Source organism: Drosophila erecta, unplaced genomic scaffold (genome assembly GCF_003286155.1).
Source record: "Drosophila erecta strain 14021-0224.00,06,07 unplaced genomic scaffold, DereRS2 tig00000092-arrow-pilon, whole genome shotgun sequence".
NCBI classification, from domain to species: domain Eukaryota; kingdom Metazoa; phylum Arthropoda; class Insecta; order Diptera; family Drosophilidae; genus Drosophila; species Drosophila erecta.
The window spans coordinates 10,877,404-10,897,120 of record NW_020825207.1 but is presented as its reverse complement, the minus strand read 5'-3'; the positions used below and the strand labels follow the sequence as shown (position 1 = coordinate 10,897,120).

The 19,717-nt window shown below is 43.3% G+C and overlaps 1 protein-coding gene across 1 annotated transcript in view; it reads left to right on the top strand.

Moving 5' to 3' along the window:
- The window catches only part of LOC6547979 (leucine-rich repeats and immunoglobulin-like domains protein 3), a 74,140-nt gene that overhangs the window by 50,045 nt on the left and 4,378 nt on the right, over positions 1-19,717 (top strand). Inside the window, exons 2-4 of the mRNA XM_015156772.2 lie at positions 1,496-1,571; positions 9,212-10,155; positions 14,166-14,326. Of these exons, the coding sequence (XP_015012258.1) occupies positions 9,328-10,155; positions 14,166-14,326 (989 nt within the window). The 5' untranslated portion in view covers positions 1,496-1,571; positions 9,212-9,327. The remainder of the gene's footprint in view (positions 1-1,495; positions 1,572-9,211; positions 10,156-14,165; positions 14,327-19,717) is intronic.

The following is a 19,717-nucleotide window of genomic DNA, read 5'->3' as shown; positions in this document are numbered from 1 at the left end:
GAGGGGTTTTTACCAAATCGACTGTCGAAATAGGAAATCGAAACGGGAAAGGTTAAAATATTGCTTTGTGGTTAATGAAAAGCCTTTATTGACATTTTCTTATCACAGCCTTTTAAGAATTTATGGGCCTGTGGCAAAGTATTTTAGATTTAACCAAGTTTTATGTAGGATATTTTACAATTTAAAGGCAATACTGTAATAATATAATAACCTCATAATTATGCAACGCTTTCATTCGCACAACTACCAAGTGGTTTCGCTTTCAATTGCCGCTCATTACAAGGACTTATGTAATTAGAATAAATGATGATTAAAATCATTAAAAAGTTTCGCTCAAGCGCATAAATCCCCATCATAATTTGATTGCCCCGATGAGTTGTAATCAAATTGCGAAGAAAATTTCGCAGACATCGTCTGTCAGCCGCTAAGTCAGTCAAGGGCCACAGAGCTCATCGATTACATCTCGTCAGGCGGGGAAAGAGACGGCTGGCTGTTCAGCGAAAGAGAGGGATGATGTTGCCGTGGCTGTCGGCTTAGTGCTTTGGAGTGTGGCAAATAAATTGACATTTAGCTGGGCGTGTAACAAGATCAAGTATACGCAACGTCGCCCTCGTAACTTTGATTTGGTAGCAAATCGAGAATGTGCTCCTCATTAATGTTGCATGCATCTTCTGCAGCGCCTTCGAATTGGCAAACAGTCTTCCCACGCACATTTTCCCAAACTGAAAGCCAACTGACGGCAGAGCAAACGAAGTTTTTCCCATGACAAGGGGTCTAAGTTAGTACGTCATGTTGCTGCTTAGTGCAAAAAGTGTTGCAAGTACACGGCGGCACAAGGAAATCTATAACACGCCACCTGACATTTTGATGTGGCGATTAGCTCGCGTCCTGATTGTGTCCTGTTTGTTGTGGTTGTTTTTCTGAAGCGCCTTTGTGAGGGAAAGTTTGTGCAACGGCTGAAAGCCAGGGATGAAGCACAGGAAAAAAAATGTTGGTTTCAAAATATCTATTTAAGAAAATCGCTATATTTAAAAAAAGAAATATAGATAGCTTCAAAAGGTTTAGTCGCGTAACTTTTCCAAAAATTCCTATTCCCTTTTCTGCCCTGAAAACTCATGCTTGCGTTCATTTTGAGATACACACACACATATTGTTAGTGTGCAACAGCGTGTTGCATGTGCAACAGCAACTTCTTGTCCGATCTGACTCAAGTTAAGTTGTTATCCGCTCCGACAGTGATGAAAACTTCGCTGACAGCCCGAAAGAAAGTTGCCAGCAAAATTGGTTACTTACGGCGAAGGGATGCGGGTAGGAAAAGCCACGGGTGAGTGGGCAATCGATAATGTTATCGCTGATCTGGCATAACTTTGCGGCAGAGGGCAGGAATTTGCAGCAACTTAACTCTTTTACATTTCCCCCAGACCAGTCTGAGTTCTTCATGCACCACAACTTTTGCACATTACCTGACCCAGATTGCCTCATGTTTTCTTTTCAGAACGATGCTTTAATTGCCATCGGGCTGCCGGGCAGACAGACAAACTCCCACTGGAGGACACTTCATCTACAGCCAGGTGAGTTCCAATTACCCATTCCATGGCGCTGCGGAAATGCCATATAAAACCAATTTTGTGAAGCTCGCACCTGTTGAAGTTTCGCCCTGCCTGCGAGCAGATTTAAAGAAATTTCCATCACATTTCCTGGCCAGAGACTCGGCAAAAAGGGCAGGCACTTTAATGCAACGCGGAAATGCCAGAACGGAGCTCTGAAATTTGCCAAAAGCTCTCTTCATTTCCGCAAAAAAGCGGAGCAAATAGGATGTGGGGTGGCGGAAAGGTAAATAGGGAAATGACCTGGGGGCCCAAGTAAAAGCAAGAGTAAAAGTCCAAGACCAACAATGTAGATCTGCTAAAAACGCTTGAGGGAAAAACTCCAGCTCCAGTCAACAAGTTTTTAGCCCCCAATTCGCTTTATCTCTCTTTCTAGTTCTGTAGCAAAAGTTTTGACAAAAATTTAATTAAATCCATGTCAAAGTCAGGACGCGGAGCGAAAAAACCCGGGTGAAAGTGCGTGTTTCAATGTCAAGCGGGCCACGAGTGGCAACAAGTCCTCAAAGATATATAGCAAAACTGACTTTTTATGCGTTTCCCAGCATGAGAGACCTAAGCCGATTTGTGTGAATAAAAGTTGTTACTGCATCTGGGAAATATTACTCCATAAAATAGGTGCCTGTTGCCTTGGCAGCACCGGTTGCTTTGACTAAATAAATTTAAATTGCATTTACGTGCTGCCTTTGCCAACCAGTGGCATTCATGGGGAATCACATCGAGCGTCGTGAATAAATAAATTTAATGCGTAAAAATAATTCAATTATAGGCCTTCCCCACACATGTGCCTTTCGGGGATCCTGTGGCACCGACATTCCCGCTGCCCTTTTCCTGGCCAAAATCTCTTTGTGGCTCCATTCGCCCTGTTATAAATAAATTGCTTGAACATTTCGGGGCTGCCGAAGTCAGTTCATTGATTTTCATTGATTTTGCTTTTGATTTATTTTTACCGAAAGTAGGGAAACTGCCTGCGATGAAAATCCTCGTAGTTATGGTATCGTAGTTATGGGCAAGTTTACCATCATGCAGCCCTTGAGTTTTCATTGAATCAAAGTCTCACGCTTAATTAGCAATTTCTCGGATTTTCCATTTTCCACTTCGCTGTACCAGTTCCATACAATAAATCAGTCAAGACGAATCAACAGGTTGCTAGAGTCAAGCCCATATTTCAACTTGGCCACGATTCAATTAACAATTGAATTTATATGGAATGGCAGAAAGGCGAGGAAAACAGTTGGAAAAGTCCCCAAATCGATGAGCAGACATCCGAAAGTCTCTCGTTTCTCGCTGCCAGCTGCAATTAAAAGGCAATGAATTCGGATCTTTCGCTCCCGCCCCAAAAACTCCGCCCCTTCCACCCACCATTCCGCCCATTGTGTGGCAGAGAGGGGGCGTGGCCAGCTGTCTGGAGCCTCGGAAAGTGAAGAACACTTACGCGGAATTGTACGCCAACAGCTGGCTTTAAACGATGTCAGTTTGGTCGCTATTTGTGTAATTTATCGATTTAAATGTTCCTTAGCCCTGAAGTAAATTGTTAATTAATTCTTTCTTTGTTTCGCTCAGTGTTCCCCATATATATTCGGCGATTTCTTAGGCATTGCAACATTTTCTACCCAAAAGTTTGTTTCCCAACGCTATTCCGTGTGCCTAATAAAATTATGAGCATGTTAATTCCTGCCTCTCATTTAGCTGCCAATTAATAAATTTTTCGAAAATTCCATGTCCCTTGTTTTCCACATTTCCTCGATTTCCCCCTGCCCAGCTATGTCTGGCATATTAATGAACATTTGTTTTCTTTGCCCGAAAGGAAAGCCAGGGGGTGAAGAATATTTATGGGCTCAGGTTAAATTCCTGGGATTCTTTTTGTCGCATTTCGGTGTTTGTTAAGTTCTGTTCATTTGTTAAATTAATTTATGTTTGTTGACTGTGAAATTTTTACAACATATTTTGCGTGGGCAATCGGGGCAGGGGCACCTCCACTCACTTAACCCTTTTGATAAATGTGTAATGTGTTTGTTTCTGACAAGAACTTAATGACAACTGTTGAGCAAGTAATATGTAGGGCAAGCAAAGCACAGTGCTGTAGATTTAGTTTTAGAAAATAAACCGATCTATTTGAAACTTAATTTTACGCCACATTAAGCTGCACATTTTCCACTTGCTATGCTCCTTTTGTGCTATACGTGCCCGACCTGACCCACACATTATCTGGAGACCAACTTCAAGACCATGGCGCCCACATGGTCCCATAAATATTCAGCCAGAACACACCCTCGCCCTGAACTTTGACCCAAATTTTGGAGCTCATTTGAATAGTCCTTTTCTTGAAACAAAAAAACTAAGCGACGGGGACTCCCTTAAAGTGAATTAAATATGAAAGCCACTCAAATATTTAGCCCGAATATGGCAGCTCGCATAGGTGGCCCTTAACCCATTTATGCCGCTCGTACAAAAAGCAACCCCAAGTGGGCAATCCAACAAAGCGAACTGTGCGAACGGGTACTCTAATTGTTATATGTTTATTCGCAAGGCAAACTATGACGGCATTAGGAGAACGAAGGACCTGCCCCAAAATCTAGATATATCCGCTCCTTTACGCTTTAATACCAGCACTTTTTGGTGTGTGCCACATCCCCAATGTCCCGTTCCGAGTTGACTTTGGCCATTTTTTAATGTGCTCCACTGGCTCGGCACTGGGAACTCGCAGCTCTGGCTCCGAAAATGTATTTCACTTCATTTTTTATTTATGTTTGCACGAGTGTGTGCTTGTGGCACCTCCGCTTGCCGCTCCTGCCCCATGCCCCATGCCCCTTCGCCAAGAGGGGAAAAAAAGGTTTGCGTGCCAAATTATTGTGCCAGTGGCCTAAAGTTCCTTTTTGCCCCTTTTTATGCCAACTGCCTCATTTATTTCCTGCTCCTTTTTTTGGCCAGTTTCGAGCTTGGGGCAGCAGCCAAAACGCAAAGTGCGTTGTACTCTTTTCCTACCTACATACATACGAGTATATTTGAAAGCTGACTATGCAAACAATATCGATTTCTGGAGCGTTTGAAAACTGGCCGGAAGTTTGGCTGTGCTTAAATATTTAAGAACATTTCCCGGTGGTGGGTATTAGTTTTTGACGATACTTTTACCTGGGCACCTAGTTAACCACCTAACTATGGGAATGGGCACGAAGTATCTTAAAAATAGTTAGCGGCCGCCTGGTTCTCCTCCCATATCTGTGCCACAATAAAGATCCCAAGTCTTGGGTGCTGCAACTGCTGCTTTATCATCTGAAGCTCAGCACATGGCCACTTTTGCTGCTTGCTCCACTTCTCACTAACTCAACGTTATCCTGGCCAAAGCGGAGCGCAATAAAAGCGAGTTAGGGATCTCTAAGCCATTTTAAACATTTAGTGCACCGCAGCGCTGAAAAAGAGAAGCTGCATATAAAGATAACATTTCTCATTTGCCAGCCCCACGTCTTCTCACTATATTTATATATTTTTTGTCAGCATTCAGCGCTGGTAGCCTTAATGCAATTGTCGCATTATTTCTCTTACTTCTCCACTTGGCCACTTGGCGAAACACTCTGCGAAATGATATATACACAGCGACAGTTGTACATGCACACTCGTATATAAAGATATATATTTTTAAATACCTCGCGAGAGCGTCTTTTTTCGGTGCAGGTTTTGTTGCACTTTGGTTTTTATTTTGCCGCATGGCGTCTCGTCTGGCGTCTGCCACGGCGTCTGCAAATTCAGTGGAAAAGGGGAAAACTTGGGGCAAATAGCGGGCTGGGCAGGGAAAAACTGCGCTGCTCTGGATGGAATAGTGCTATGTGTGTGTGCCGCTTGTTTGGCTGCTGCCTGGGGTCTGTTGGTTATTAAGCCATTTTCGTTGCCCACTGCTTGTTGCAAAATCAAGCAAAGTGTTAAAAAAACTAAATTAAATTAAAATTCTTGGCCAGCGCATGTGCGCTTTTTAGTTTTTTTTAGTCCTCCGGCCAGCATTTGCAGTGCTAGTTGTGGCATTTCCCCGTAAGCTCTTTTATCCTTTTAAATTAAAGAAAGCACATGCATAAACTTAAGAACTCATGCATTTCAAACCATATCCTGCCCAAGTGCACTATTTTATCAGGACTCATTCCGCATTTATTTCTGTCGGCTTGTGGCAGCCACTAATTGAACAAACTTAGACCACTCACTCTGGCCTCCGCTGACCGAAAAAACCAGAAACACAACAAAACTCTTATTTGCCTGCCAGGCGACCAACAATTGCATTAATTATGCGTGCAGTGGACTCTTTTTGAGCCCGAAAATGCTGGCAGAAGAAAGTGCATTGGTGGAAAGCGTTGGCAAACTGCCGCCATAAGCAGGAAAATTCGGGGGACAGCACTGGTGACAACAGCAATTCATCTTTGATGGCAAATGCCGGCAAAACTCATGAACACCCATTTCCATTTCCCCGCAGACAATTTGTGCGTGCAAAATCTGGGAATTCATTTCTTTGTTTTGCCACCGCAGAGTGTTTGCCTATCCAATAAGTCTTGGGATGGAGATGGTGATGGGATGGGGCTGGGGAAACGACCAGGAGAGACCCAGTGCCGAGTGGAGGAGCCAATGCTAATCTTGATAAAAATAAACGCACTCGGGCACGTTGCTACTCAAGAAAAAGTCAGCTCTATATATGATGATCACAAAATATATAAAATATAACACTAAAATGATATGAGCGTGATAATTCTTCTGGACATGAAATCATAATATAAAATGCAGTAGCAAATACCATAACTTACCAATATTTGTTCGCAGTGTAAGGGGTGCGAGGAGCGGCAAGACAGCAACTCACGTTTTTCGTCGCATTTTCAATTTGCTTGGCATTTGCCTTTTCCCAGGCCATTGTCAGTCTCAGTGCCCCGCCCACCGCCCACCGCCCCCTGACGCCCATTTCCCCCACTAAGTGAATATTAATATTGACTTTGTGTGCTCTCCGCATAGTTCACCAAAGTTTTTCACCTTTGATTGCTCGCCTCGCTACCCAGCTTCCCAGTTTAGCAGCTTCCCAGTTTCCCAGTCTCTTGCCAGGTTTCCCTACTTGCGCCGAACCCTGACCTCACCTCAAATCCACCCAGGTACCCGCGACCCCTCGATTGCCATTTGTGGCCTTTAAAGTCAATGGCATGCTCGGTCCTTGGCTCTTTTCGTGGAAAATTTATGTGTAAACTTTATGCGTGGCGCTGCGAGTCCTTGCTGCTAGCTTCTCTGGGGGAAGGACTCGCTATTTCTATTATCAGCATTTGTTGCTCTGCTCTGGCGCTTTTTTGTAGCTCTGGATCCTCTTGCCACTTCGACATTATTTTCTCATTTTTATGGCATTTAAGTTCAAATGAGGAACGTGGGTTAAGGACACCCTCGGTTCGGGTGTCACTGCTTCAGAATTTTTCAAGAAAACAAGCTTGTTCGCCTGAACCAAATCCCAAAAAATAAAAAATGAATAGCAGCAGACTCCAGCAATGTCAATATAATTAAATGAAGCTTATAAAACTGAAGAGCAAGGTGGTATTCAGGTGGTGGTGGTGAACTGTCCTGCGCAGCACATACAACTTTGTTGATTGGATTTCTGGTGTAGCTGCAGTCATAAACCGAATGAATATGGTGAACCTGGAAAGTAGGGGAAAGACCAGCGAATAGACAGGCCTAAATGAGTAGAGGGAGTCTTTAAAGGGAGGACTAGCTGTTCTTAACTTCAGGCTGCAAATCCCGGAAAGAAATCATCTTCGGCTTAAACAGAAGATGAATGAATGAGTAAATAAAGCCAGAGTTTAATGGCAATAGTAGGTCAGCCTCACCTAAGAATCAATACTCGAGAACAGCTCTTTGTTATAGTTACCTGACAAGGTTAGTAAGCCTTCATTTAATTAACCCATTAAAAGCGACCTCTTCGATCTTTTCAGCCCCCGTGGAAAAGCGAGTGGCCAAAGTGCAGGTCCCAGCTTTCGACTTGTTGGCCTTTGACAGGTCCCGAAAACCATTTTCAACTACCCCCCGTTGGCCAAGTTGGCTTTCAAAATATTTGCCACAATGAAATCATGCCTGTTTGTGTGTGGAGCCCCCACTTCCACTTATGGGCCTCCGCCCCTGGCTCAAACAATTTTTTTTGGGGCACCGGAGGGGTCGCAGGCGGTTCAAAGTTGAGTTCGCTTGGCGTGCGAAAGTTTATTAAAAACTTTGTGTGCTTTTTGCAAACAAACACAAACAAACACACCCCCTCTGCCGCACTCACAAACGTATTTTTTGCTAAAGGAAGAAAACAACAAGAGAAACTGCCATGTGAAACTTAATAATTCACACGGGAGTGAATTTTTCACAATTTTCACTTTTTTCCAACGCAGTGGTTGGGGCTTTTTCGCCAATTTTATTGAAGCGTAAAATATGAACCAGAACCACAACTGACTGAATGAATGAATGAATGAATGGTTGGCTGTGGCACGGGGGAGTTCTCTGTGAGCTTTTAACTTTTGTTGACATTATGAAACCTCTAAAGTTTGCGTTTTGCTTTTTGTTATTTGTTTTACAGCTAGTTAAGGCCATTATTCTGAGCGTGTGTGTGCTTTTCATGGGGCCAAAAATGAGTTGAGAGGGGCTCAACCCATTGTCTCTGCTTTGTATGCAAATCTGACTCTGAAAGACAGACACTCAGAAGTGGAATTGAATGGCTGACTTGCCCCTTTCCTCGTCTGATTTGCTAATTACTTAATTGAGTGTTGCCACCGGGCAAATATGTAATTTAAGTCGGCCAAATACGATTATTGGCAGCAATTTGGGAGCTGTTTGTTCGCAAAAGTAGGCTACTTTAAGCTGAAATAGTCCGAATGACTTTACTTTACTTAGCTCGGTATTATTTTATGCACATCTGTCTGCTCTCTGCCTACTTTTGGCTGAGGAAGTATTTTAACAAGTTCAGAATGCTTTTTCCGAATATGCATATAAACTTCTATTGCAAAACTCTTCATTTCTGTTTTTTTTGTGCGGGAGGTGGGCTCTTCATGGCCATAACTATTAGACGGTCCGACTGCATTATGCAAAACTTATAAACCATAAAATGCAGCCGACTGTGCCTAACCAGCCTCTCGTCCTTCCAATCCTGTCTGGTAAGTCAGCAAGTTTCAAATGCAAAGTTGTCAGCACAAAAAAAGTTAACGCCAGGAGACCCAGCTCTCCACCACTTTATTTCTGTGTCTGCGTCTCGACTTTTATGAAATATTAGCTACCAACTTATGCACATAAATCTTGCAGAGTCGTGGAGTGACTCTTCTGCCGCAAAAGTTTTTCGTGAAATGCCCAAAAAATAACGAGGACTAGGGGCGCTCTCCAAAAATGTGTGAATAGAATGGAGCAGTCGCTGAGTCCTTTTAAATATTGCATTTCCAAATGCAAAGTATCTTCATTAAACTATGCGCTAATTTGCAGTTGCAAGAACCGAAGAAATTGTGGCTACTGGCACTAGAAATGAACGGAATATGAATTTAATGCACAATTATTTATCAAAGAATATATTTTGCAACTCAGTTTAAACTGCTGGAAAATGCTAAGCCCACTTTTGTCCTTCCCCCATTTTGCAGAACCCTTCCGTTGCCAAGATGTCGGACATGAAATGGTGGTAACAGTCTTTCACCACAAACTGGTCAACAAATAATTATCGAGTCGAGAGGAAGAGCCTTCAAAGAGTCAACACAAAATGCCTGACCACACGAGAGTAACCGCAACGACAAGGAGTAGGCCATGGCTTAGTGGAGCCATCCCAGTGCTGCTCCTCCTGCTGATCCTCGTAATCCTGCCTCTGGAATCCACCGCCTTCTGCCCCTCGAAATGCCAGTGCCTGGGGGGCGAGGCCAACAGCAGAGCATTGTGCGTGGACGCCGCTCTGGAGGATGTGCCTATCCAACTGAATCCGGAGACGAAATACATCAACCTCACTGTGAATCGGATTCGCACCCTGGAATTCTCGCTGCCGTTCTACATGAAGCTGGAGATACTGGATCTCTCGCAGAACATCATCGAAACGCTGGGCTCCAAGAATTTCGAGTACCAATCGGAACTGAGAACCCTGAATCTCAGCCGGAACTTGGTCAGTTCGCTGCACAAGCATGCCTTCAAGGGCTTAACCAATCTGCTGCTCCTGGATCTCAGTTTCAATCGCATTGAGACAGTGCATCCCACCGCTCTGAGTGATCTGGCCTCCCTGGTGGAGCTGGATCTTACGAACAACAATATTGTCAGCCTGGAGGACAACTGTTTCAAGGGCATGAACACGCTGGAGGTGCTCGTGTTCCGGAATAATCGACTGCTAGACGTTCCAGCCACTAATCTTTGGCATTTGCATGCCCTCAAGAGCCTGGATATGTCCTTGAACCTGGTCGAGTTTGTGCGGAATGACAGTTTCGAGGGCTTAAAGGAGCTCTTGGCCCTCAGCGTGCAGGGCAATGTGATGAGCGAACTGGATCTGAGTGCCTTCGAGGGACTGATATCCTTGAAACATCTGGATCTGTCCGATAATAATCTCACGGTAAGACTTAATTTTGTATCTTATTCAATTATCCTATCTTAAAAGTGGATTTACTCAAATATTTTTCATCTCTGACCTTCAATGGCACCCCAAAATATTGCCCGTTAAATAATCCACTTTCAAACAGTCTGAGAATTCACTTTTCAAACAAAAACCGAGTGTGAACTTACACAAACATGTCGCCGCCATAGCCGCACAAAACTAGCGTAGCTGGTCTCATAAATTCAGACACTTTGCCAGGACTAAATCCTGTGAGCAACACTTTGCCAAAGCGGATTTCCCACCCCTCCAACGCCCCGCCTAAGTTCGTCCTTCCTGGAGTTTAGCTGCATTTTGCATACGCAAAATTAATAACCATAACTCGTTGTTGCTGTCCGTTCGCACACACCCACACGAGGATGGCAAGGATACACGCACTCGGTACTCGAGGACTCCTTTCTGCCAGCCATGTCCTTTCTGCTATTTATGCATGCAAACATGTCCGTGTTGCCTGATTTCTACTGTTGTGGCCCACTCTTTGCTTAGGCCCTCGGCCATGGTCTCATCCTTTCCTGGACGTTGTTAAATGCCGCCTGCTCCTCGGCGCCTCCACTGAGCTCCCTTTCCTCCCAAGGACTCACTCGTTACCCAGCAACTGATCCAGCTTAAAGCTGCCCTAAACTTTACGAGCAGAGCGTTGTGCAAAAATGGTGAACTTAAATTGAAAGAGGTCGGGATAAAGCTTAAACGATGATGCGAAATCAAAGAAAGCTGAAATGTGGGATGTAGTCTTGAACCAGGGTTCTTCAGTTGCGAAAGTGGTTTGGATTAGGCTGAAAGCGAGAATTATGTAGGCAAAGAAAGCATTTCGCTTGCAATGCAAGATAGAAGTCCAATCGGCATTAAAGTTGTTAGGTTCGTATTTAAAAGAAACCTTTAAAATTAAGCAAGAGAAACTGGAATATCATTTAGCTTATCGAGTATTGCCAATCAAAACTCAGTCGAGCTGTGGTCCATTTCAAGCCGAGTCCTTCGGCTTTAAATTGACCAAACCATATCATTAGGACTCACATTTTGTGTTCCAGCCTGCCGGAGGTGCGCAACTTTCAGCTGAGTTGTGCAAATCCCCTGCTCAAAGGCGAAACTGCATGTCCTGGCTGGTATCCCACATTCAGATAATGGAAATGGGAGGGCAGCTCGGTCTCCAGAAATGCCTTTTTATGTAATCACAGGTAACACGTACACAGAGAGAAGTGGGCAAAGGTTTCGAGTTTAGGAAAGTTTGAATATTGTTAAATTCAAGTGATCAATGATAATAAATTCCAAGTCAGTAAGCAGTTCAACGAGTGCAACAAGCCATTAAGGATTGTTAAATATTCTTTCAGGGCAAAGTATGTTAAGAAAAAACCGTTCTCTGTAGTTGCAACATCAGGAACCTGTTTATGCAAACTGATGGATGCAATGCAGCCGAGTTCTGGACTCCAGATCGCCTCCAATCCTTCGTGTGGCTGGGAATCTGCATAGGTACATATACATATATATGCCTCGGGTCGTTAGGAAGGGATAAAGTGTGCGTGTGTGTCCTGTCTGATGGCTAAAAAGGACTTTCTAAGCAGGTGCACTAGCAGCAACAGCAGCAGCAGCCGCGTGTAGTCAACGGCAACTGACGGTGCGGAGGAATTTATGGCGCTCGGAATCAGTTCGAAACTACTTAAAATACCTTTTGGCATTTTGTAGTTGAAATATGGTCGGTCGGTCAACCACCCACTCGCCAACCCCTGAACCCCTGAACCCCTGAACCCTTTATTCGCAGCACTTCCAGGAAGTGCCAGGCTAAATCTGCCGCTGTAAACCTGTTCCTGTTCCGGTATTTTCAAATGACATTCTTTTTCCTATTGGACAGATTGTTGTTTTATTATGCACAGAGGGTATATCCGCCGCCAGACATTCTGCCCCATTTTGGCATGCGGCTAGTGCATGAAATTGTTGTCTGCATCTGCATAGTTTCCCGGAAAACAGAGGGGTCAAAGGGTACTAACGCAATGGCATTATTACTGGAGTCTGAAGCAACTCATGCTGCTTGTAAAATGGAAGGTGCTGAAAGTGATTTATGAATTGTGTTGAGTAGCTGCCTTAAATGGAGTGGGCATATGTGGCTAATGTGAATCTGGAACAGCTGATAACTTGAGGCATGAGTCCGAGATTTCCTTGAATTTATGTACTAAACTCTTTAAACATTAAATATTATCAAAATGGCCTTCGATTAACTTTGATCAACTTCCAATTCATAAAGGGAAATACATAAATAAATAGTAACAGTGAAAAATTCGCACAATAGGCGGATTATTCTAAATATATGAGGTTTCTTTTCTGTGCAAATTCAAAATATTTCTATGCAAGCCAACAAAAAAACTTATGGACAATTTCACATTTTCATAATTTAATAAAAATATTTGCGATGAATGGTAAAAAAGAATTGTGTGTGTACTTTCTGTTGAGCGCTATTATTTTGCATTATGTGTATAAATATGAATACAGAAACATTATGGCACTCAACTTTCAGATTAAAAGGACTAATTGCAAAAATATTTGAGAATAAATTCGCATAAAGTTTGAATAAAACCATATTCTGATATTATTTTAGGGGCGAGCGTGTATACGTGCTTTATTTATTTGCATTTTATCATTCAGTTTTGTTTGTATTCCGTTGCATAAATTTTACGTTGGGTTGCACAACTGCGAAATTTTATGTTTTTCTATCTGAGAATTTTTACAGGTGATGGCGTCAACATATTTAATGCTTTAAGGCGCGAGCTATTTTTGCTAGCTCAAATGATTTTACTGTACTGATTTCATTTGGCAATTACTCTGCAATTAGCTTTCATTTTTACTTTCCCAATACTTGCCACTGCATTTTGCCCATTGGGAAGTGAGAGGAAATGGGAAATTGAATGGAAAAATCAAACTCAATAAATTTCACTTTCTCTTCTGAGTCTTTTGCAACCCTTCCCTTTTCTACAGTCTCCACTCACGCCGCTTTCCCGCCGCCTGCGTCCGAAAATTGTGGGAAATGCGGAACTGTAGAGGAAAAGCCTTTTAATTAGTCCAGCAGTTGCCGGGTTTTCCTTTGAGTGCAGTGCCAACATGAAAGCACCCGCACAGAAAGGAAAAAAATCGCCGGGGGTTGCAATATAAATAATGGGGGGCAAAAAAAGTGTTGCCATTTGGTTAAACAATTGCCCGGCATGGCCTACATTGCGTATGCGTAATGCCTTTTAATTTTCAGCCATTCTTGCTGCCTTCTGAACTTTGGGCCAGCATTTGAATTCATTTGCTACACACCAGACCCCGCCCCATTCAGGCTCTCCCCACTTTCTTTCTATATTTTCCCCGCTTTCCCGGGTTTTTCCCCCCCACCCAGAAGTTCATTACGTTATCGCGGAGTGTGTTCGTGTCCGGACGTCTGGCACGTAGCTTCCGACACGCTAAGGGAGAGAAAAGTCGGGGAAAGCGGAAAATCCGAAGAAGGGCGGCGAAAGACGAACAAGGGGTGCAAGGGAAGGTGAACACAAGTGGCAGCCAAAATTACAGCCAAAAGCTTTTGGCCCGCTCCATTCGAAAAAAAGGAAACCTCTTCTTTTATGCATGCCACACTCGCCTCGAAGCTGTCTCAGTAGTTGTAACAAATTCGTTGCAAGATTGATTTTATTGCCCCTAAAAAGCGAAAAACACAGACGAATTTGCTGGGCAGCGAGTGATGGAACAAAAAAGCCGGGAAGAGGGGAAGAACATGACGCGCGTTTCCGTTTCCGCTGCAGTCGCGTAAGCAACGCTTTTCTATTGATTTCCTTTTTTAACTGTTTAGTGCTCACTTTTTCGGGCTGTAGGGAAGCTCATTTTGCCACCGCAAAACGTTTTTAAAGTTGAGTGGCCTGCATTAATATTTAATTTGAGCCAGCTGGGCCAAACTTTTGATTTTTGTTTTGAACGCTTCCCAAATAAAATGCCACTTGTTCTCCCCTTTATTGCAGATGGTGCCTACACAGCAGCTCTCGAAACTCTCGAACCTCACCTATTTGAACCTGGGCGGCAACCGCTTTTCCCAGCTGCCCGCCGTCGCCTTCCTGAATCTGTTTCATTTGCGCGAATTGCATTTGAGCCGACTGGACTTCTTGCAGCGCATCGATTCGAGGTAAGTTCTTGGCCAAAACTTTTACCCAACAGCTCGATTCTGTGAACCCAAGTACAAGTGAAAGTGGGTCAGACGGAAAGGAAACTGTTTCGCTATCGCTTCAGGGCGAGCTCGCAATAAACAAGACAGCAGCGTAAGATGATGTCAAGCTGCTTGAAAGTTTGGCATCCTTTGGGTGTTTGCAGCTAAGCTGAATAAAAGTCATTTCCAACACAATGTTTGGGGCTTAAAGTCAACAATAAGCAGCATGAACCTCAAATTATCCAATGGCACTTTAAATAGTCAACAGACTCATTCGATTTACTAGCTCTCTCGCTCTTCATTAGTTACTTGATGCACCTTAAAAAACAATTCTATACAATTCATTTTCTATAAATAACCCATCATATACATAATGCCAATCAGCATCAATCACTGCGCATCAACGACATCGACATTTGTCAGATGATTTTAGTTAATTTTTTAAAAATGTATCTGTGTATCTATCTATGTAGCTATGTATCTAGGTATCTACCAGTTTACTAGCAATGATTACATTATCTTGAGTATGGCTTATTATGGCCGCAATAAAATATCCTTTCCTTCCCTTAAACATTTGATTTGTACCCATCGCAGAACCAGGTGTCTCGTTAGGCAGATAATTCAATTAATTCGGCCTGTATCTCTGTACCGATAAGACAGCATATATAATATAATTTTTAAATGTAAGCTGAACAATAAGCTTTAAGTAATTTTCAATCCCCGGTTTGGTGTATTCATTTGAAAGTTTACTCCGCTACAGAACTAAGCGGCAGACAAATCATTATTGCTCGATGCAATCAATCATGGCTAATACGCTTTTGGTAATAAGATGCCACCACACAAGCGCCCTCGACCGAAGAGGCGGCGAGTGGGCGGGGCGGGGCGTGGCAGTGGCAGTGGCAGTGGCACATGCTTGAGCTCAACTCGAGCATATGTTAATTCAATAATTCCGGGCAATTTTCATATCAAATCAATGGACGAGTCCCGACGACTGCCTGCCTCCTTTGAATTGGCCATGTCAATCAACCACCGACAGCAGAGAGGTAGTAGCTATGTGGCAGATATATATCTGCGCTCGGTAGCAGCCACATGCCACGCCCCCAGGGCGACATGCCGCTTTACAATGACATTAACATGACTTACATGACAAGCGATGAGAGGGGAGGTTGGGGGGGGGGACTCCCCGCCGAAGGAAATGGAAAGCAGACAGCAGCATCGTATGCCATTTAAATGAGTTTAATTTGAAACTTTCGTTTGATTTTCTTGGCCCAAGTTTGGCTGAGGCTTATCCGCCCAGCGCACCCATTTTCCGCCCGCTTTGGCAACCACCCACTCTGTTGGCCTTTGTAATTGCTTTTGCTTTTTGTTCGGCTTTTGTTTGGTCTCTGTCTCAGGCTTGTGTAAACTTTTCTACACACATTGTTCGCAGACTGTGGAAATTGTTGCTCAATCTGCACAAACACATTTGCATACCAGTGTGTGCGCACTACATGTACGGTGAGTGTGTCTGTGTTGACTGATTTGCAAACTAAATTCATGTTTGCCTCGACTCAGATACTGACGAACAATAGATAACTCAAATTCGCAGGATTTTGTATAAATTGGGTGGGAAGATCGCTTATAAATAAGAAAGCGGCACGGTAAATGTTGTAGAACTTTCTTTGGACGGTCATACATCAGTAGGTCTGATTTCGTTTCTACTATATACACAATTTATCCCTAACATTTTTGGATTTTTAACTACAAGGTAAAAGCCAAGATTACAATCCTTCACCATATTTTCCGTCACAGAAATGTCTAGCAAAGTGCTTTCAAGTTAAGGGGGATAGACAGAGAACCCCCCACAGAAAGAGATAGCGACACATACACGTAAATATTTATGCAAATGCGTTAATTGAAATCTGAAGGGGGATACGTTGCCGGCGGAAAAGGACGAGCAGCGATGGCGACACGTTGATAGTCGAGTTTATGGAGCGACAGGATACATTTCTCCAAAAGACCGTGTGTGCTTTCCCCCTCCACAAATCGCTGCTCATTATGAAATCCTTACACCCAAACAATCAGCGCGAGTCCTTGCAAAATTCATTAGGTAGCAGCACGTTGTCCGCTCCCTTTCACCCCCCTTTGACTCTCAGCCCCTTTGAAAAACAAACAACCCCTGGAAACAGGAGTTTCAGAATTTTCGAAAGCGGTAGCTTATATCAAAGGGAATGTGAAAGTGAACATGACTTAATGGCAGAAAGTCACTCGGGAAAACGGACGGTAGGTGTTGCCCGGTTTATTTGGTTGTGGGTTTCAAAATTGAAACTAATTGTTTTAAAATTTATGCGAACCGGGTCGGGGATGCATGTGTGACATTTGTTTTGCGGCCAGCTTTGGGGTTGCGGAGCCCCAATTTTTGGGGACAGGCCCAACTGCCTTGACTGCGCTCTGAATTCTGATGAGGATGGAAGCAGGATGAGGAAGTTGAATGTGACAATGGAGAATTCGAGTTGAATTCGAGTGTAATGGACTGTGCGGACTGTAATGGGTTAGAAATAAAGTCTTTGAGGGCAAAAAGGATGCAGGACATGTGCCGCACCCTAATAACTACATAAGTCATAGCTATTAATAGGCCTATGAAGCATTAAGTGTTATCTCGGAAATACAGTTTATTTATTTCCATGAAATGCTACAATTATCCAATTATTTTTAGCTACTTTCCCTCATCTCATAATGTATTCGGTCCAATTTCTTGGCAATTGCCACTTGTCTTGTTTTTCATTTAAACAGAATCACTTAAAAGCACTGCTAATTAAGTTGGAGCTGCTCCCCACCTTTGCCCTTCATAACTCTCACCTGTATAGCCCTATTTAAATTCAACTCTCGCGAATTCGCAGGCAGTAGCGGGTTAAGGGTGGGGAAAATGCATATGCATGAATGGACGGGCGACTTTCTAAGACTAAAGGCCCTTTTCCCCTGGTAAATACGCATAATAGCTACTCACGACTTGAGGTGCCGCCTTGAAAAATTCCCAGCTCATAATTTATGTAGAAATATGGCATGTTTATGTTGTTCCGTTTCCGCAATTTCTTCCTGCCTTCATTTTGTCTTTTCTTCTGCTTTCTGTTGTTTGCAAATTTTTTGTTGCACGCTGTCTCTGGAAAAATAATCATTGCATACTTTTTCGGGCACAAGTAACAGAAGGCAGACCGAGCAAAGGGCCACCATTTTGACTGAGTCTTTTGTGTAAATTTACTCTGCTCTTGTTTACTAAGATTCTCCCTCCGTTGTTGGCTCATTAGTCTGACATATTTCTTATTAACATTTCCCTCAATCGGGGCAGCGCAGAAAAAAGGAACTCCTGCAAATGGCAGTCATTGACTCTACGCTTGATAATCGCATTGAGAGCCCCATTTAATGGCCACTCTAAGCACTCACTCGTTGACCTCTTGTCTTTAATGGGAAACATTGCAAATGTCGCGGGCAATGAAAACACGCCAGGAAAATGGCCAAGTGTCTGGGCCATAAATGCCATCATGTGATGTACGAGCTTAATTAGCTCTCCACACATTTTCCCTGCATTTGTGCTTACGCTGTGACATAATTAGATAAAACGCAGCAAATTACCATTAATATGTAGTTAATATGTATATGTATGTTATAAATTGACTGGAGCATTCAAATGACCCCTTATGAAGGATTAAAGTGTGCAACAAAATATTTTAAGTCTGTGGTCAAGCGACTCCTTTTAGTTTCCCAAGTTATATCCGCAGCTATGTTATAAAACTGGAGTTGACTTCTCCAAGATTTATGTTTATAAGTAAACTGTGATTATGTCAAATTAAAGGGGCGTAAAGGAGGAAAGTTTCTCTACATGGCAGTTTCTTGTAACAACGCCCACTTGTCCATCGCATGGGTGAAAAATGAAAGGACCATGTGGGCGTATACGTAATTTAAAAGCGTTTAAAATGTCATTAACAAATTGCGCGGCCATATCGTTTGATAGATAATGTGTCCCCAAGCTTTTGAGATAGCGTGCATGTGAATTGGCTTAAGTTGTCGGAGAGCTCAACAACCCCAGAAAGTGGAGATCGTCGGCCTATTGAGTGCCTATGCTTTTATATTTTGATGTAGTTAAAACGTCAATCAAATGAATAGGGAGATGTGGGGACTTGTGGCAGTCGGCCGACCGAACCGATTGACTTCCATTCAAAACTATATCAAAAAGCGACTGACAAACTGTTTGACAGGCCGCCTGATTGACCGTCCAGACACCAATCCAACATACATCCTGCCAACGAGTTGACGATGTGACTGAACTCTGACGCTCTGGAAGTCCTGGCAGTCGTGACTGAACCCAGCGAACATGGACAGCAAACATTTCAATCGGATTTCGAGCAATTCCAATTCAGATTCGCACAGCACACAAACACCCGCGCACACACACAGACAATTTGCATAAAAGGGAAAAAGAAGGATCGGAACAAGGCAAACATTTATGGCTCACACACGCAGCCAGAGACACACATACACACATGCATTCACCCATAGCACCCGTTTCCGTTTCCGCACGTTTGACGTTGGCAAACGCAGACAAAATAGTCGGGAAAAAAGAAAAACCAAAATCAGGGGAGGTTGAGAAGCCAGTCGAGAACATGAAACATGCAAAATGAAGTTTGAATCGCGGGAAACAGACCAAAAACCAAAGGCAAACAGCAAAAGGGTGGGTCCGAAGCACACGCAACCCCCCTTCACCCACTTTTCCCGCCATTTTGTTTGCCTTGTCACTTGCTTTTTTAGGCAGCTGCACTTTAGGCCAAACAACAGGTCTATGAGGTAAATCATCAACCTGTGGAGCCCCTCGAAAGAGCCCCAAAAACTTCCTTAGATGTCACGTTTCCGTGTTGGCTCCGCCTTGCTGGGGTATTTGCATAATATTTGCACAAATAATTGAATTTATTTTTTGCTCGTGCGGCTTTGGCGCTACCCGCTAAATTGTTTTGGGTAAGTTTCGGCTTATGTCGTATGCAGACAGAGTTTGTTTTGGTAATGCAAAGACCCATTTTTTTACGTTGATCGCCTGCAATTGAGGTTTTTTCGAACTTAACTTAACTAAGTTGAATGTTAAACTTGCCATGAAATTGAATGTGCAAAAGCTGGAACGATAGTAGTGGAGTACAGGTAAATTGGAATGCGGGTTGGCGGGCATTGTGTGGTAATGATAAGTGTGTCTGGCTGGGAATGGCGGTAGATTTTTGAGATTCTAGGCACCTTGCAGTCGTTTCTGCACAGTTGGAAAGGAAACCATTGAGATTGGTTTTAATAGCGATTCAATTAAATTTATAAAATAAATATTTTATACTCATATTTGAGCGACACAACTGCCGC